The sequence below is a fragment of the Somniosus microcephalus genome, chromosome 1 (genome assembly GCF_052327205.1).
Source record: "Somniosus microcephalus isolate GS21.2 chromosome 1, FLI_Smic_1.0, whole genome shotgun sequence".
Classification (NCBI taxonomy): domain Eukaryota; kingdom Metazoa; phylum Chordata; class Chondrichthyes; order Squaliformes; family Somniosidae; genus Somniosus; species Somniosus microcephalus.
Window position 1 is genome coordinate 202,426,044 of NC_140987.1, and position 20,049 is coordinate 202,446,092.

Consider the following 20,049-nt stretch of genomic DNA (forward strand, 5'->3'; position numbering starts at 1 on the left):
GCCTGTGCAGTCGCACGCGTTCTGCCTCTGAACCCCTTCGTTCAGAGGACAGGAAATGCCGGTTTTCCCCACATGCACTGTGCATGCTGAAAACCGGCATTTCATCCGGCCAGATGCGTAAGTACCCCGACCGTACTCGCGCATTTGGAAGGGAATTACTGGGCCAACATTTTACATGTCAATAAAATGAAAAATTTAACAATTGCACGACTTGCCCCCTCGCATCTGCGACTGAGGGTCCAAGGAGGTGCATTGCGCAAGAGGTCATCATCGTACGTATCCTCACACTGTTCCCTTTGGGGAACTGTATGAAGTGGTGGAAGGATTTATGGCCGTGATTAACGCTCATTCCGTGACCGTAACCATCTTTGAACCAGCCATTAGGGTGGTTAGTCCTATGGCGGGAGGGTTTTACGGGCTCCCACAACCCATCTGAGGGGGGGGGGGGGGGTGGTCACCAACACCCACGGACGCAAGTATCCCGCTGGATGTCCACCCAGAATTTAAAGTTGGAGCTCCGACTCCACTTGCCGGGACTGTCTGGAGTGGGGTTCAAAACCCTACTCCTTCTGGCCCAGCGGCGGGGATGCTTACTGCTACGCAAAAGGCCCACTCCGCACAAAAGGTGACACCCATACGTTTCCTGCGCCTTTTCCCTCCCCGTGACTGGAGCCCTATGCTGCCATTTCACGTTGCTAATCGGATTGGGCCTTTGTCATAGCGGTAGGATCCCCGCCGCTGGGCCAGATCAGGGTAGGGTTTCGAACCCCGCTCCAGACAGTCCCGGCAAGTGGAGTCGGAGCTCCGGCTCTAAATTCTGGGTTGACATCCAGTGGGATATTTGCGTCCGCCCCTCCTTGTATAGCTTGTGGGAGCCCGTAAAACCCTCCCGCCATAGGACTAACCGCCCTAATGGCTGGTTCAAAGATGGTTACGGTCACGGAATGAGCGTTAATCATGGCCATAAATCCTTCCACCACTTCATACAGTTCCCCAAAGGGAACAGTGTGAAGACACGTATGATGACGACATTGCTAAATAAATAAATGGAATTAAAAAATTCTTTTAGGGCTTTTAAAAGTCTTTAAATTGCTTTAATTCTCTTTAAAACTACTTCAGATTACTCAAAATAATGTAAACATTTTAAAAAGTTTATAAAAGTTACCAAAATCTTCAAAAAACTTCCAAAAACCTATTTAAACTGCTGCTTTGCATGTAAAAATGCTTAGCAGCTTGACAGAAACATTGGGGGCGTGTCCAGTGAAACTGAGACCTCAAGGGGCGTGTCTCACTTGCACTGCACGCTCCTGGCTTCGCGCTGGCTGCACTCCTGGGCGGCGTGACGTCATACGCTGCCCGGGATTCTTCTTTTTCAAACACCAAGTCCAGGCGTCCCTGGGGCTGATCGGCAGTAGCGCGGGGTAAGTGCATATACGGGGCTTGCACACGCGGCAAGCCCCGTTCACCAATTTCTGGCCCAATGTGAAACATGCAGAGCAATAGGTATGAACAGAGTTACTTAGTTCAATCAATACAACTCATGTTCAAGTAATGATACAAAATAAAGAACATGCAGCACTACTCCCACTACAGTGCGATGTCTTACATAAACAGAATAATCGCTCTGCATTCTGACTGGATGACTAACAGGCTTTTGAACTTATCAGGTGACAGATGAGACAAAGACGCAAACAATGGGAATGAAAAGGGCAGCTACAAAAATAAATTTCAACTTGCCACCAGGGCTCTGCAACTCTTTTGCTGCTCTACCGTCATGCAAGCCTCTTCTATGCGACTATCATGGAGACCCCTCAACTTCCATTGGCAGCTTTCCCAATTCTCATGAAGGACTACATCAAAAGGTGTCCCTTCTCTCCACAGATGCTGACTGACATATGATATGGTTCCAGCAATTTCTGTTTTTTGTTTCTAAACTTGTGGGTTTTGTTTAGAAAATGTGTGCATTTTAAAACAATTAACAACAGTTTACTCTGCTCAGTAATGGCTGCCACTGGACACTTGGTAGGTGCACATTCTGATGAGGCAACCAAGGTGAGACAGGTGACGTTAAGTGGAAGCTAACTGTCTTGTAGTAATAGGTCATCAATATTTGATATACCATTAGAAAATGCTGGAAACACTCAGCAAGCCAGGCAGCATCCGTGGAGAAAGAAACAGAGTTAACGTTTCAGGTCTGTGACCCTTCATCAGAACTGGAAAAAGATAAATGTAGGAAGTCACACAACACCAGGTTATAGTCCAACAGCTTTATTTGAAATCACAAGCTTTCGGAGCGCTGCTCCTTCGTCAGGTGAAGTGAAGAGAAGCATACAGGCACAGTACTGCCTCCCAAAGATACACAAAGCCAACACACCCGGACGTCCTATCATATCAGGCAACGGAACCCTGTGTGAGAACCTTTCTGGATACATCGAGGGCATCCTGAAACCCATCGTACAGGGAACCCCCAGCTTCTGTCGCGACACTACAGACTTCTTACAGAAACTCAGCACCCATGGACCAGTTGATCCAGGAAGACTCCTCGCCACGATGGACATCTCGGCACTCTACATCAGTATCCCCCACGATGACGGCATCGCTGCGACAGCCTCAGTACTCAACACCAACAACAGCCAATCTCCAGACGCCATCCTACAACTCATCCGCTTCATCCTTGACCACAATGTCTTCACCTTCGACAACCAGTTCTTTACCCAAACACACGGAACAGCCATGGGGACCAAATTCACACCCCAATACGCCAACATCTTCATGCACAAGTTCGAGCAAGACTTCTTCGCTGCACAGGACCTCCAACCAACGCTATACACCAGATACATCGACGACATTTTCCTCCTATGGACCCACGGCGAAGAATCACTGAAAAGACTACACGATGACATCAACAAGTTCCATCCCACCATCAAACTCCTCAGAATCGGTTTCATTCTTGGACACATGAATCTCCATCAAAGATGGACACCTCAGCACTTCACTCTACCGCAAGCCCACGGACAACCTCAGGATGCTCCACTTCTCCAGCTTCCACCCTAACCACGTTAAAGAAGCCATCCCCTATGGACAAGCCCTGCGAATACACAGGATCTGCTCAGACGAGGAGGAACGCGATGGATACCTACAGACGCTGAAAGACGCCCTCGTAAAAACAGGATATGACGCTCAACTCGTTGATCGACAGTTCCGACGGGCCACAGCGAAAAATCGCATAGACAAACACGGGACACAACCAACAGAGTACCCTTCGTCGTCCAGTACTTTCCCGGAGTGGAGAAACTATGCCATGTTCTCCGCAGCCTTCAACATGTCATCGACGATGACGAACACCTCGCTAAGGCCATCCCCACGCCTCCACTACTCGCCTTCAAACAGCCGCCTAACCTCAAACAGACCATCATTCGCAGAAAATTACCCAGCTTTCAGGAGAACAGCAACCACACCACCACACAACCCTGCCACGGCAACCTCTGCAAGACATGCCAGATCATCAACACAGATACCATCATCACACGTGAAGACACCACCCACCAGGTACATGGTACATACTCATGTGACTCGGCCAACGTTGTCTACCTCATACGTTGCAGGAAAGGATGCCCCGGAGCATGGTACAACGGCGAGACCATGCAAACACTGCGACAACGGATGAACGGACACCGCACAACAATCGCCAGGCAGGAGTGTTCCCTCCCAGTCGGGGAACACTTCAGCAGTCAAGGACATTCAGCCTCCGATCTTCGGGTAAGCATTCTCCAAGGCGGCCTTCGAGACACACGACAATGCAAAATCGTAGAGCAGAAACTGATAGCCAAGTTCCGCACTCATGAGGACGGCCTCAACCAGGATCTTGGGTTCATGTCACGCTACACGTAACCCCACCTGACGTAGAGTCATCCAGACTCGAGTCATCGTTGGCTTGTTCTCTCTGCACAGATGCAGCCGGACCTGCTGTGATTTCCAGCAACGTTTTTTTCTGTTTTTCATACAGACCCCAGCATCTGCAACATTTGACCCCTTGTGACCCCACCGCATTGTTCTTTGATGTAATGTTTTCCTGACTGACCTGTTTGGACATCATTCACACCTTTGATTGCTGTGATTATCTCTCTGCCGAGGTGTGATAAAAGGCAGTTAGAAAGATTACCTGTAATCATCTGGCAGTTTTCTCTGACTATATATGCTGTGCCTGTATGCTTCTCTTCACTTCACCTGATGAAGGAGCAGCGCTCTGAAAGCTTGTAATTTCAAATAAAGCTGTTGGACTATAACCTGGTGTTGTGTGACTTCCTACATTTGTCCACCCCAGTCCAACACCGGCATCTCCACATCATGGAAAAAGATAGGGTTTTAAGCAGGTGCAGAGGCAGGAAAAGGGGGGGGGGGGGGGGGGAAGGGGAGGAAGGAACTAAAAGGACGGTCTGTGCTAGGATGGAAGGTAGGAGAGATTAAATGTTGCAAATGGAGATGACAGAATCATCAACAGCTGCCGCCTGAAAAAATGGGGGCAGGGGTTATAGTCTGAAATTGTTGAACTCAATGTTGAGTCCAGAAGGCTATAAAGTGCCTAATTGAAAGATGAGGTGCTGTTCCTCGAGCTTACGTTGAGCTTCATTAGAACAGTGTAAGAGGCCGAGGACCAAGAGGTCAGAGTGGGAGTGGAGCCGAGCGGAGCGGAGAATTAAAGTGACAAGCGACCGGGAGCTTGGGGTCACCCTTACGGACTGAATGGAGGTGTTCCGCAAAGCGGTCACCCAATCTGCGTTTGGTCTCCCCAATGTAGAGGAGACCGCATCGTAAGCAGCGAATACAGTATACTAAATTGCAAGAAGTACAAGTAAATCGCTGTTTCACCTGGAAGAGGTGTTTGGGGCCCTGGACAGTGGGAAGGGAGGAGGTAAAAGGGCAGGTGTTGCATCTCCTGCGCTTGCACAGGAAGGTGCCATGGGGAGGAAAGGGGCTGTTGGGGGTGATTGCGGAGTGGGCCAGTGTGTTGCGGAGCAAGCGGTCCCTTCGGAATGCTGAAAGGGGAGGGGAGGGGAGGGAAAGATAGGTTTGGTGGTGGGATCACGCTGGAGGTGGCGGAAATGGTGGAGAATGATCGGTTGAATGTGGAGGTTGGTGGGGTGAAAGGTGAGGACAAGGGGAACCCTATCGTGGTTCTGGGAGGGAGAAGGGATGAGAGCAGAAGTGCGGGAAATGGAACGGACACGGTCGAGGGGCATGCCAACCACGGTAGAGAGGGAATCCTCGGTTGAGGAAAAAGGAAGACATATCAGAATTACTGGTATGGAAGATGGCATCATCGGAACAGATGCGACGGAGAAACTGGGAGAATGGAATAGAGTCCTTACAGGAAGCGGGGTGGGAGGAAGTGTAGTCCAGGTAGCTGTGGGCTTGTCGTGGATGTTTGTCAATAGCCTTTCCCTGCTTAAAACCTGTTACATCCCTAACTTTTTCCAGTTCTGACGAAGGGGTACAGACCTGAAATGTTAACTTTGTTTCTCTCTCCACGGATGCTGCAAGGCCTGCTGAGTGTTTCCAGCATTTTCTGATGTTATTTTCAGCATCTGCAGTGTTTTGCTATTGTATTTGATATACCAATACCTGGTGTTCTGAATTAGAATGGCGTTAGTTGATGCCAATGTTCCAATTCCCACTAATCTACAACTCATTAATCCCCACGGATGTCACACACTGCTTATTTACCTGCTAAATAGAACGGAGTTTCCAAGATGCCAATTGGTTAAGGTGATCAATGAGATTGTGATCCCCAAGAATTTTATACCATGCACATTTCAGTAACCGGTGAAACAAAAAGCAAAATACAGCAAATACTTGAAATCTGAAACAACACAGAAAATGCTGGAAACACTCAGCAAATCAAGGAGCACCTGTAAAAAAAAAGGAAAACATTAATGTTTCAAATATAGCCCTTCATCGTGCTCAGACTCAAGTCCCCACAGGCCCCTGTCATGCTCCTAGACTTCAATATAGTTTTTAAACTCTGACGTCAGATTGCTACTCCCCTCCAAGCCCACTCCTTTCCACATACTAACTTCAGACCCCAACTCTCCAAGCCTCAGTCCCCCAACTCCTGTCAGAGATAGAGACAAAAAAGACAGAAAAAGTTAAAAAAAAAAATTTAATCTCCAACAATAATTAAAATCTGAATGAATGAGACTCCACACTTGTAAAAATTAATTTTCAGCGCCAGAGAGGATGTTTGGCAGTAATTAAGACTTATCACGTCATTAAAAATTTACTTACACTGAAATGGACAAGCCCTAACTTTTTCTTGCCAGCTTAGTGAGTATCTATCACGCAAGTACAGCAGCTTCATGTCATTCCATGTATTTCAATGTTGTGTCTCTCGGTGAGATACTGGTATAACACAACGTCTGGAGCAGCAGGGCAACTCAGACAGCAGCGTCCTGATTTCCAAGTATAACTGCACATGTGCAGTCACTAAGTTTTGTCCGATGTACATTAACAACGGTGAGCGCGGTTAGCCTCACCATTAGTTCTACAGCAAAATTCGTCCTAATATTAAAAAAGGCGAGTTGAAGAAACTCCACCTGCATATTGATCTTATAACTTAATACCCAATACTTTCCACCCTCTCAGCACCAGAGAACTAAGTTGCATGTTGTCACCATTTGGTATCACCATTACAGAAAATCCCCTCTGACACGATTCCCTTCCATTGTTGCATAGTTCTGTTGAGTCTGGGTTGAAAAATTGAGATAGACAACGAGAAAGAGAAAGGGGCTGGGGAGGGTGGATGAGAGCGAGAGCACGAGCGAGCGAACGGGGGGGGGAGGGCAAAAAAGAGAGGGAGCATGCGCGCATGCAACGAGGAGGAGGAGGAACGAGAGCAAGCGAGGTTCAGTGCAACAAGTCTTTTATCACCCTGTTTTTCATGTCTGTTATATTAGTATTTACATTAGTAAAACATTAATATTTCTAAATTATAATTTGTACACTTACCTCTGGAGGTGCTACTGGAAACAGAAGCTTCTCTCCTTTTAGTAAGCAGGACACATGACTGTAGTAACCAATCAGATCTGAAAGCGAGGAAAACCGTCGTCCACCAATATAATAATCACCACACATCGCAATGATCCTAGAATGGCCACAACAATGCATTGAGTTATAAGGTATTTTAATCAATCATTTAATTCATGTAATTTTCAACAGACTATTGTGACTAGTTTGTCCAATTCGCCTAATTTAAAAATTGTGTTAAGGCAGTATGCCTGACACAGACAAAAGCTAATCGCAGTCGTGGAACAGGTAGAGTGGCCTTTAACAGAACCATTAGATTTCCTCCCTGAGATGGTTGCAAGGAAATTAAAGGTTTGGACATTACAGTTAATCAAGCAAGTTGGACTCCCATTCCTCAGTCTTCAAGCCACAGTACAAGCCTTTGCGTCAAGACTTCTAAAGTGCCTCGAAGAGAGGCAAAAAGGCTGATGACAAAATGCAGCAATTCCAACTTGCTACAGTGGCACAAAAATTCTGAAACTGCTACTCACAGACCGCCTCAGTCCATCTGAAAAGCACCTGGTTTAAGAAGCTAAAACTGACACTGGTTCAAGCCCCAAATTTAATGAAAAACACCGTGCAACATTAGCCAAAGAACAAAAATACTTCAGTAGATGGGAAAGATTAAGTGAGAAGGAGCTCCCCAATTCTATGGATAAATGCTTTATTTGGTGTGGCACTGAAGGAGACCTACAAAACACATTTGCATCTTCACCTGTGTTATATGATCACCTTCACAAATGAAGTAGGTATTGCATTCAACAACTTCCTCTGCAGCACACTTTATTTCTTTGTTCAAGTGCTTTCTTTTAAGTGCCATGCCAAATTGTTGCACAAAATCGGTGGGATTTTACAACTTCGATGAAAATTATGGAACAATTAAAAATAAATAATTTCAAATAATGAACCTTCTCAAAACTGGTGAAAATAAGAACTAATCTAACAAACAGGTCCTTGACCTCTAGAGGGTGGGGATAAGCAGGTGCTGCTGACTAAAAACAACAGAGATTCCCCTAAACCTGGGAGGTGTGCAAATGGTAAAGAAATGTGTTCATTTCATGAAAGCTTGACATTACATTACTGTCTACCCTACTAAGGAACAGCAGCACTCCTGCCAAATTATTTATAATTGCCATTTTCAAGGAAGCCAATACAGTATGTTCAAATAGCCCCTCCCCCCATTAGATAATCACTAGATGAAAAATGTTAAGCTTATCACCTGAAATGATTGACCACGCCTGTTTTACTTAGAAACGAAAGCACAAATGAACCTGGTCTTCGATCACTCTCTCTGATGAGATAGCTTCCTGGTCGGCCTGCCTGGCAAAGCCTCTCTTCAGCAATTGTACGATCCAGTTTTCCATGATACCACCTGAAAAAGTAAAATGAAATTTATACTGCACCACAAACTGCAGGCAACAAAATTATTAGTGTCAGCTCAAAATGTATTTAACAGTTGAAGATTCCGGTTTTTAAGAATAAATCTGAAACCTGCCATGACCAGGAAAACCCTTAAATATTTGCACCTTTGTGACAGGATGCATTTCAGTACAGATTCTATTTTTTTTCATTTTTTGTGTAACAGAGGTTTCTTCCTACGATAGGTTTATAACCCAACACACATCACCAGAATATCACACTGGACATAAACAAGTATGGTAATTGTTGCTGCATGTGCTCATCGCTGTAGAAAATCTGATATACTTTATACTTTTACATAACCCATCTGTCCTTCAAGGTTAAACCGATCAGTTTCTTTGAAAGACATTAATCTTCCGCATAAAACACGACTACACAGGAAAATTACTTTGCGACACATAGCTCTAAACCACATCAGATTGGAAAGCAAAACATAGAGCAAGAATATGGAACGTAAACTTATAACACCTCATTCTTCCACATACAAAGTACACAAAAATAATACAAACTGCCTGACTAACTTCTTTGAGAAAGTGACAACCCCAAGTAGATTGTGACAAGCCCTATATCTTAGTGTAACTCGTGGTTTGATAAAGTTCTACACAAAAGGCTATTAAATTTAAAGCTGTGCGGATTTAGCGTCAAACCTGGGAATGGGTAGGAAACGAGTACTCATTACAGTAGTGTCAGAGCTGTGGAGGGATACTGACTGCAGTACCTCGGGACACAGCACTGTGCCCACTACTATTTCTAGTTTACATAAATGATCTGGATTCAAAAATTCAGTGCAAAGTGGTCAAATTTGCAGAACATACCAAGTTAAGAGGGGCAATGGAATCAAAAGCTCAAAATTACAGAATGAGTTTAACACCTTATGTAAGGGAGCAGAGATGAAACAAAGATTCAATTTAATGCCAACAAGTGTAAAGTGCTACACATAGGAAGGAAATATAGATGACATGGTGCTGAAATAGCTTAGGATGAAGCTGGAACAATCTTGAGTCTTACGAGTCCAACCAGTGAAGAGCAGCAATTAACAAAGCCAATAGAATGTTAAACTATGTGGTCAAAACTGCAGAATAGTTGTCAGACGAATCATGATCAAACTGTACAGTGCTCTGGTCAGAACCTTGAACACTGAGCACTAAAGGCAATGCAGAGAAACGCAACAAGGCCGATTCCCAGTATCAGGGGGTCTGAGTTATACGGTAAGACTGGAGGAGCTTGGGCTGTTCAGCCCAGAAAGGAGGCACCCAAGATTGTTGGGGGTGTAGAGAAAAATAACCTGGAATATTAGTGTAAATTAAACTAAAGGATATGAATTCAAACCAATAAAAGTTAATTTTAGGATCAATATCAGGAAATCTTTCTTTACACAGAGTGATCAATGTGAGGAATAAACTTCAAGATAGAGTGGTGGATGCAAAAACATTCAACTCATTTAAGAAACAACTAGATGGTGCAATGGGGGGGGGGGATATTACGATCGCTCTAGATTGGTAAATTAAGATGTGGTGAATGGCTTTCCTAATCCATTATCATTAACACAAGGAAACCATAAAACTTTAGCGAAAAATAGTATGCTACTAAATGTTAACCGCGGAGGAACTAAAGTAAACGGTGTTTAGCAACAGAACTATTTGCAGTGGGAGAAAAATAACTGAGGTACCTTGTGTTTAAATCCCTCCATATTTCTATAACCCCCCCCCCCCAATGTTACAGCCCCACTCCAACTTAGCTTTTCTTAGTCAGCCCCTCCTAATATTTCCTCTTTTGGCTCGGAGTCCATTTTTTCCTTACACCTCTGATGTGCCTTTGGAGAATTTTCTACATTAAAAAGGTTCTATGTAAATGCAAATGCAAGTTGCTCTTGTTACAGAATTACACCTCACATATATCAAAAGCTGCAGTAAATTATGCCACACTGGGACAATACCTCACTTTTACCCCATCCTCAACCTTGGGGTATATGTGCACAAATTGTTGAAGGTGGCAGGGCAGGTTGAGAAAGCGGGTAAAAAAGCATACGGAATCCAGGGCTTCATAAATAGAGGCATAGAGTACAAAAGCAAGGAAGTTATGATGAACCTTTATAAAACACTGGTTCGGCCTCAACTGGAGTATTGTGTCCAATTCCGGGCACCGCACTTTAGGAAGGATGTGAAGGTCTTAGAGAGGGTGCAGAAAAGATTTACGAGAATTATTCCAGGGATGAGGGACTTGAGTTACGTGGATAGACTGGAGAAGCTGAGGTTGTTCTCCTTAGAGCAGAGAAGGTTGAGAGGAGATTTGATAGAGGTGTTCAAAATCATGAGGGATCTGAACAGAGTAGAGAGAAACTGTTCCTATTGGCGGAAGGGTCGAGAACCAGGAGGACACCAATTTAAGGCGATTGGGAGAAGAACCAAAGGCGACATGAGGAAAACCTTTTTTACGCAGCGAGTGGTTAGGATCTGTGGCTTTCAAAAGGGAATTGGATAAGTACCTGAAGGAAAAAAATTGCAGGGCTACAGGGAAAGGGCAGGGGAGTGGGACTAGCTGAAAATGCTCTTGCAGAAAGCCAGCACAGGTTGACAGGCCAAATGGCCTCCTTCTGTGCTGTAACCAATCTATGATTCTATAATTTTTTAAAAGATCAAAATTAAGCTATTAAGCATGTCTTCAATTTGGTACAAACTCTACTATTTCAATGGCCAGTCTCGCATCGTCCATTAGGGAGTTAGAGCAGGGCTTGTTGGAGGAATTTTCTCAGCCCCATTTTGGGTTGATCTGGACAGTTTGTGTATGACATGTGCAACTATGCTAAATCTGTGATTATGTGCAAGTATGTAGGGAGTCATGGTACAATCTTTTCCATCCTTCTGTTGGACTTAAAATCTGCTTAAACACCTTGGAAATTACAATCCACTCGAACTGGAGTCATTTCAGATGGAAATTTTTTCTGGTCCAGGTTTCAGAATCAGCTAGAAATTCTGGTGCGAAGAGAATAAACTATTTAAAAGTAGAGACTACAGTGAACAAAAAGGGCATATTTCATCCAACGCTGTACAAATATGATCCATTGTACCTGCCATGTTGTTTCATTGAGCTACAAACTACCTGCGTGATAGATCAGAGACCTCAAATGCAAGGGCTCAGTGGACAGAGAAAAAAAATCAAACTTGGCAATGCCTTGAATAAGGGTTTCTCTCCTTTGCGCGATTTGCTTCAGATGCTGGCAAAACAAAAAAGCCTCATGATACAGGACTGCTTTTGTCCTACAGATAAGCAACAAGTCACCAAGAAAATCACCTCAAGTTTCACCATCTCCTGTCATATTAATGCCACAGAAGAGAATATCAAGAGACCAACTGTGTATTAAGGGCCAGTCAGCTCTTTGCTCTCCAAGTTGAGCAGTCAGCTAATTATCTAGTGAGGCTCAACTGCTTGTGTACATCCAATATGCAGCAAATTGATCAAGAGGATCATTTCCTTTTCTGAAAATTGCTTCCAAGGCACACCACAACAGTAGCAATCATTCAGTGTCGCCATAAGCTTATTACCCAAATGCATCTTGTTTAATGTCAGTGCATTAGAGTTGGCATAAAGGATTCTCCTCCAGTGCCCACGTGCTTAACTCTGCTTCTATCCTCAATCCCTCCTATTCTTCATCTATAGGCTATCTCCTGCCAACATTATTTATAAAAAAATGGGGTCAATATCCATCTGTATGCCAATGGTATTTAGTTTTACCTTTTAATTCCTATAATTATTGCTGCAATGTCTCGTTTGCTTATCCAACATCAAGTCACGGATGAGCCAGAAACTTCTGCAGCTTAACACTGGCAAGACCAAAGCCATCCCGCTTCCTGAAACATAAGCTACACCTTAGCCCCAGATTCCATTCACTTACCTGGCTGCTCACTCAGACTGAACATGACAACGTGCAAACTCAACCCTGAGCTAAACTTCAACACCCATAAGAAATAGGAGCAGGAGTAGGCCATTCGGCCCTTCAAGCCTGCTCCGCCATTCAATGAGATCATGGCTGATCTTCTGCCTCAACTCCATTCACCGGCCCTATCGCCATATCCCTTGATGCCCTTACTAGTCAGAAATCTATCGACTTCTGTTTTGAATATACCCAATGACTGAGCCTCCACAGCCCTCCGGGGTAGAAAATTCCAAAGATTCACCACCCTCTGTGTGAAGAAATTTCTTCTCATCTCAGTCCTGAATGGCCTACCCTTTACCTTCAGGCTGTGGCCCCTGGTTCTAGACTCCCAGCCACGGGAAACATTCTCCCAGCATCCATTCTATCAAGCCTGTAATAATTTTGTATGCTTCAATGAGATCCCCTCTCATTCTTCTGAATTCAAGAGGATACAGGCCTAGTTTACGCAATCTCTTCTCATACAACAGTCCCGCCATCCCAGGAATCAATCTTGTGAACCTTCGTTGCACTCCCTCTATGGTAAGTATATCCTTCCTTAGGTAAGGAGACCAAAATTGTACACAGTACTCCAGGTGTGGTCTCACTAGGGTTGCAAAATTCTGGGAATTTTTAAATGAGGAAACTTTCCATGGGAATTTTCGGGAATCTATGGGAATTTTGAGTTTTTTTGCACACGGATGGTTTTTGTCTCTGACCCTTATATTATCTTTGTCATCAAAATAGACATACTGTTCCATACAAATAAAAACAGGCTTTCAAAACTTTATTGAACCCCCACAAAAAAGACCCATCTAAAATAAAATAAAGAGCGTCAGCTTATTTAGCCTGTAATTTGTCCTTATTTTGTCCCTTTGAGTCTTCTACTCATGAGTCTTCTGAGTTTTCTACTCATCATTGCTCCTCCTGATTCTCTGACTCTGGTGTGTCCATTTCCTCCTCTGTGTCACTGTCTAGCTGTGTGGCAGACACTTCTGTATCTGGCTCAATAAGTTGTAGGTTCGCCCGGATAGCCACCAGTTTCTCCACTCTCGTTAGTCAGCCTGTTGCGCACCTTTGTATGCGTATTCCCAAAAAGTGACCAGCTTCGTTCAGAGGCCGCTGCTGAAGGTGGGATTTGGAGTATCACCGATGCAATGGGTGACAGGGCCTCAGATGCACGAAGTCCCTTCCACCAGGTATGTGCACTGATATGCTTGCATGATTCCCATATCCCGTCCCCATTCCAAAGACCTTGCTTGGTACAGAACTTTGCCCACGTCCAGATTGAGGTGGCGTGAGAGGGTAGAAATCATACTGTAAGCGCTGTTGATCTGTTCTCCAGAAAGTATTGGTCTCCCAACATGCTTTGGGTCCAGCATGTATGCAGCATCATGAATCGGCGTGACACAAAATTTTTGACACGTCTGTATGAATTGAATTGCCTTCTCCTCTGCTTTGAGCAGCAGGGATGTGGGTAGGGCAATGCTGATTTGTTCTTTTAAATCAGCAAAAAGCCTGAGAACATCTGACAACATCTCCTTCAATCTGAGCAACTGCAGATGTTACTGGTGAGAGTAGTTTAAGGCTGCTAACCACTCTCTCCCAAAACACATCATCCAGCAGTATTTTCTTGATGGTGGTTTCCATATCCCCAGACTGGGATATTGCCATTTCTTGCAGCAACTTCTTACCCTCCAGAAGGCTGTTGTACATTATGACAACGTCACCCCATCTAGTGTTGCTGGGCAGCTTTAGTGTGGTGTTCTTGTTCTTTGTTGTTCGCTTGGAGTTGTAGGTTGCTGCAACTACCTGTTTTCCCCCGACATACTTAACAACTTGCTTGGCTCTCTTGTACAGTGTTTCCATGGTTCTCAAACCCACGATGTCCTTGAGGAGCAGGTTAAGCCCATGAGCTGCACACCCAATAGACGTAATATGAGGTAGGCCTCCTCCACTTGAGCCCAAGCAGCCTTCATATTCACAGCATTGTCAGTAACTACTGCAAAGACCTTCTGTGATCCAAGATCGTTGATGACCGCTTTCAGCTCATTAGCAATGTATGTGCCTGTGTGTCTGTTGTCCTTCGTGTCTGTGCTCTTGAAGAACACTGGGAGAGGAGTGGAGACGATGTAGTTTATGATGCCCTCCCCTCGTACATTTGACCACCCATCTGAGATAACTGCAACAGTCTGCCATCTCTGTTGTTTCTTTGAGCTTTCCTTGGACTCTGTTATACTCAGCCTCCAGCAAATAAGTAGACAAAGCATGACTGGTGGGAGGACAGTATGCAGGGCGAATAACATTGAAAAATCTCTTCCAGTACACATTGGCTGTGAGCATGAGGGGTAAGCCTGTCGCATATACAGCTCGAGCAAGGCACTCATCTGCATTCTTCTGGCTATGATTATCCATTGTATCAAAGAACCTTCCAAGTGGGCCAGGAGTTGCTGATGATAAGGAGCCTGATGCTGAATGTGAACCATCTCTTCTTGAATGGAAGCAGAGGAACTCTGGGCTGACTGCTGTGAGCTTTGAATGAAGTTGTTGCATTTGGATAAATGCTGCTGCATCTTTGCGGCAATCTTTACATATGGCTTTGTACAGTGTTTGCACATGTACACAGTCTTTCCATCTTTAATGCCTGGGGTAAAATGCTTCCACACATCCGACGGTAAACGTGGCATTGTTCTATGCAGAGAAATAAAGGGCATTCGTCTCTGTGTCGAACTGCGGTCAATCAGCACGATTGCAACAAGGTGAGTAAATTTTTCCTGATGCTCAATGTGATGGAAGCATGATCTGTGCACGCACAACGCTACATCACCAATAGAGGGAGCTAATCGCTCATCCAATCAATCAGGACACATTTGTTCACAGTCAAACACAAAACTTGTAATTATTAAAACAAGCCAAGTAAGATAAACATATATTGATTAAGAAATTCCCTAATAATTAAGATTCCATCTCTGTTAGTAATTTTAAGAGAGGGCCTGTGAAAAAAAAAATGAAAGAAATACAAAAAAAACTATGCTAGCATGTGCTTTTTTGGGCAAAATTCCCAAGCTAAACTTCCAGTGGAAAATTACCAGAAATTTTCCACCCCTTCGCAACCCTAGGTCTCACCAAGGCCCTATATAATTGGAGTAAGACATCTTTACTCCTGTACTCAAATCCTCTTGTAATGAAGGCCAGCATACCATTTGCCTTCCTAATGGCATGCTGCACCTGCACATTCACTTTCAGTGACTCATGTACAAGGACACCAAGGTCCCTTTGAGCATCTGCATTCCCCAATCTTTCACCATTTAGGAAATACTCTGCCTTTCTGTTCTTTTTACCAAAGTGGATAACTTCACATTTATCCACATTATATTCCATCTGGCATGTTCTCGCCCACTCACTGAGCCTGTCGAGATCCCCTTGAAGCCTCGTCATAGAAACATAGAAGATAGGAGCAGGAGTAGGCCATTCGGCCCCTCGAGCCTGCTCTGCCATTCAATGAGATCATGGCTGATCATCCAAATTCAGTACCCCGTTCCTGCCTTCTCCCCATATCCCTTGATCCCTTTAGCCTTAAGAAATATATCCAACTCCTTCTTGAATATATTTAATGAATTGGCCTCCACTGCCTTCTGTGATAGAGAATTCCACAGGTTCACCACTCTCTGGGTGAAGAAATTCCTCCTCATCTCAGTCCTAAATGGTTTACCCCTTATCCTTAGACTATGACCCCTAGTTCTGGACTCCCCGGCCATCGGGAACATCCTTCCTGCATCTAGTCTGTCCAGGCCTGACAGAATTTTATAGGTTTCGATGAGATCCCCTCTCAATCTTCTAAACTCCAGTGAGTACAAGCCCAATCGACCCAATCTCTCCTCGTACGTCATTCCTACCATCCCAGGTATTAGCCTGGTGAATCTTCGCTGCACTCCTTCCATGGCAAGGACGTCCTTCCTCTTCGCAACTGACACTGCCACCTCGCTTTGTATCATCAGCAAATTTGGAAATGTTACATTTAGTCCCCTCATCCAAATCATTGATATAGATTGTGAATAGCTGGGGCTCAAGCACCGATCCTTGCGGTACCCCACTAGTCACAGCCTGCCATCTTGAAAAAGACCCGTTTATCCCTACTCTTTGTTTTCTGTCTGTTAACCAATTCTCAATCCATGCTAGTATATTACCCCCAATTCCATGTGCCCTAATTCTGTTCACCAACCTCGTGTGGGACCTTATCGAAGGCCGCAAGAAATGCACATTATGCAGAATAATTTACCTATGAAAACCTCATTCTATTAAATGGCATCACAGTATGACAAACTATTAAAAGCTGGTCTTAATATACAAGAAATATTTTTATTACTTTAATGTAAGTTTGTATATTGAATGGAATTATACTGGAAGTGCATCAGTTCTTAATTGACATTCCAGTGGACAATGAACCAGTCAAAAATACTAGATACACTCAACATTCATTCACTGGCCAATTTGTAAGAGTGGAATTATAAAAGACTCTCTAAATTCATGTACGGTTCAGTAGCATCATCAAGACACAAGTGGTTATTTATAGATTTCTAACATCTGTGCTTATGCTTAATGGGCATAGAGCAATACGCGTCAATAAATCAGCAGCACTGTTTCTAAAGCGCCATTCAACACTTTCTCAGCTTTCTTACTGGTGATAGAATTCTAATTTTCATCAAAAAGTGCTCCCAAACAAATTCAAATACACTGCTTGTGCAAAATCATGGCATTTTATTTTTCTGGAAGTTACTGCAAAATTCAATTGTCAAGATTTTAATTTTTTTTTTAAATAAGATTCACTGTAGCAAGTGTTGATAATTTGCATTTGAGCTCTCCCAAACACGCAACAGTAAAAAAGCAAGATACTGATAATCTTAATGGGTCAATACTAACTAGCTGTAATGTTAAGGAAAGGAACCACAGAGCCCCGTTAGGAAAGCTCATGAAATCTAAATGCTGCATACGCTCATTTTTTTTTAGTAACAAAGAAAAACAGATTAACAAACTATTTTAGAACAGGTTTATTTAAAAAAAAGCAACTTTTTTTTAAAGCTCTGATATGCCACTGAATAGTGATGCACTTTTACAATGAAAACCAACAGCCAGGGTTGAAATCATACGTAGCATTCAATTAGCAGTGTTCATCAATTCGCTAATCAATCATTACATGATCATATAAATTAGGAATACCACAACTTTATTGGATACCAGTTATTCTGCTATATATTACAGTAAATGAAAATCCCCAATACAGAAACACCAAATAATTACTTAATCATCCCAACTCATTAGATAGGCATTAACCCATTACGAAGTATTTCTCTACGATAATACCAGCAATATGAATTCCCATAACAAAGTATAGCTACGAACCAAAACAGGACTAACCACTACACTGCAGTTGAACATTTGTTTACATTCTTAAAAATTCCAAGTAATTTATTCCAAAATACTATCCTACCAAAAACAAATGCTATGTTCATTACCTACCTCATCTGGTGCAACAACTAAGCACTGAATTTGCGATTGTACAAGGTGGCTAACTGGAAGTCATGCAGCGTTTCACATGTTGATAAAGCAGCTTTATTAAAGCATCTCAGAAGGCAGACTGTCAGAATTTATCAGCATCAATATGTAATAGACATGCACTGAAGTAGTGCACACCACAACATTAAAAAAAAATCCTTATTGCCAGATCTATGGCAAAACAATACTAATTTCAACCAGTTTACTAAAAACTTAAATGAATTTCTACAGAAAATTAATGAGTTCCATTTTGAAGTTGCTGATGCTTTCACTTCTTAAAAATATTTTAATTCATAACTCACTAAATATGAAAAACAAGCTAAATTTATACTATGTAGCTTGTCCTTAATTGCTTCCTTATAAATATTATAGCACAGCAATGCATGAGTTTATCAAATTCCATAATGAATAATGTATTTAAATAAAAGAAAAATGAAGACTAAATCTTTAAACAATTAAACTATGTCTTCAAACATTATAGTACAGTATAGTCAAATTCTAGGCTACTGTTGCAGTGAGTACACTCTAAATATAGGTATACTAGCTGGAGTGCCCGGCGGTGCCGAGGGTTTTTTGAGGGCTTGTTGTTATGAAAAAAGTAGAAATAATTTTTATATATATAAATGAGTTTGTCTGTCTGTGTGGGAAGGAGAGAGAGAGGGAAAGAGAGAGAGAGCGACTGGGGGGGGGGCCCGGGGATCAAGACTGGGGGGGGGAGAGAGAGAGAGAGACTTGGGGGGGGGGGGGAAGAGAGAGAGTGGGAAAGAGAGGGGGAGGGAGAGAGAGAGAGGAGAGAGGGAAGGAGAGAAAGGGGGTGGGAGAAAGGGGGGGTGGGAAGAGGGGGTGTGGGAGAAGGGGTGTTAGGGGGGAAAGGGGGGGTGTGTGGGGGGGAAAGGGGGGGTGTGGGGGAGGAAAGGGGGGGGGGGCCTTGGTGACCCGGAGCCCTGCTCATTTTTGGTCGGGCTCTCGGGCTGCGCGGTTGATGCCGCGGGGAAGGCCGTGCGCGCCGGCTCCCGCTCCGGACCGTCGCAGCGGCTTGCCTGCGGCCTAGTCAAGGGGGGGAAAGCCCAAGTCCCCGGCCCGTGGCCGCAAACGGAGCCGAGCCCCGGGACCGGGCCGAGGAGGGGAAAGCCGGAGTCCCGGCCCGCGGCCGCAAACAGAGCCGAGCAACAAAAAAATCCCCTCCACACACACACAAAGTGGGAAAAATGAAGCTGTTAAAATGTGAATAAAACTAAAAGCTGAGGTAAAGATGGCCGAATTAATGGCAGTTTGAAAGATTAGGCCCCGCCCACACACGCCATGAAACGCCCCCCGTGACGCACCGATTGGTCAACCATCAGGTCACTGAACTGTAGGATTGGTCAACCATCACATCACTCAACCCTTATTTCCGAGCCGTCTTTGTCTTTTTCCATGACCACCTTAAATCTCACCGAATTGTGGTCACTGTCGCCAAAATGCTCTCCTACTGACACTTCCACCACTTGCCCGGCTACATTCCCCAGAATTAGGTCCAGTACCGCCCCCTCTCTTGGGGGCGGTACTGGACCTAATTCTGGGGAATGTAGCCGGGCAAGTGGTGGAAGTGTCAGTAGGAGAGCATTTTGGCGACAGTGACCACAATTCGGTGAGATTTAAGGTGGTCATGGAAAAAGACAAAGACGGCCCGGAAATAAGGGTTCTAAATTGGGGGAAGGCCGATTTTAATATGATAAGGCAGGATCTGGCCAAATTGGACTGGGAGCAGCTACTTATAGGAAAATCCGCATCAAAACAGTGGGAGACTTTCAGAAGGGAAATAGAGAGAGTACAACGCCAACATGTTCCTGTAAAGGTCAAGGGTGGGACCAACAAGCAAAGGGAACCTTGGATGACAAGGGATATACAAAAATGCATTAGAAATAAAAGGGGGGCTTTTGGCAGTTACAAAAGACTAAAGACGGAAGAAGCCCTAGAGGAGTATAAAAAATGCAGGGGCATACTTAAAAAAGAAATTAGGAGGGCGAGGAGGGGCCATGAAATAACACTGGCGAGCAAAATAAAGGAAAATCCTAAGATGTTTTATAAGTATATTAAGGGCAAGAGGATAACCAGGGAAAGGG

The 20,049-nt window shown here is 44.0% G+C and overlaps 1 protein-coding gene across 2 annotated transcripts in view; it reads right to left on the minus strand.

The window, feature by feature from the left end:
• LOC147124553 (ras GTPase-activating protein 1-like) overlaps positions 1 to 20,049 on the minus strand; it is a 212,293-nt gene that overhangs the window by 137,579 nt on the left and 54,665 nt on the right. For both annotated transcript variants that reach the window (XM_085989292.1, XM_085989284.1), the window contains exons 2-3: positions 8,282 to 8,434; positions 7,006 to 7,141 (exon numbers count right to left, since the gene is read on the minus strand). In XM_085989292.1, the coding sequence (XP_085845418.1) occupies positions 7,006 to 7,141; positions 8,282 to 8,434 (289 nt within the window). The remainder of the gene's footprint in view (positions 1 to 7,005; positions 7,142 to 8,281; positions 8,435 to 20,049) is intronic.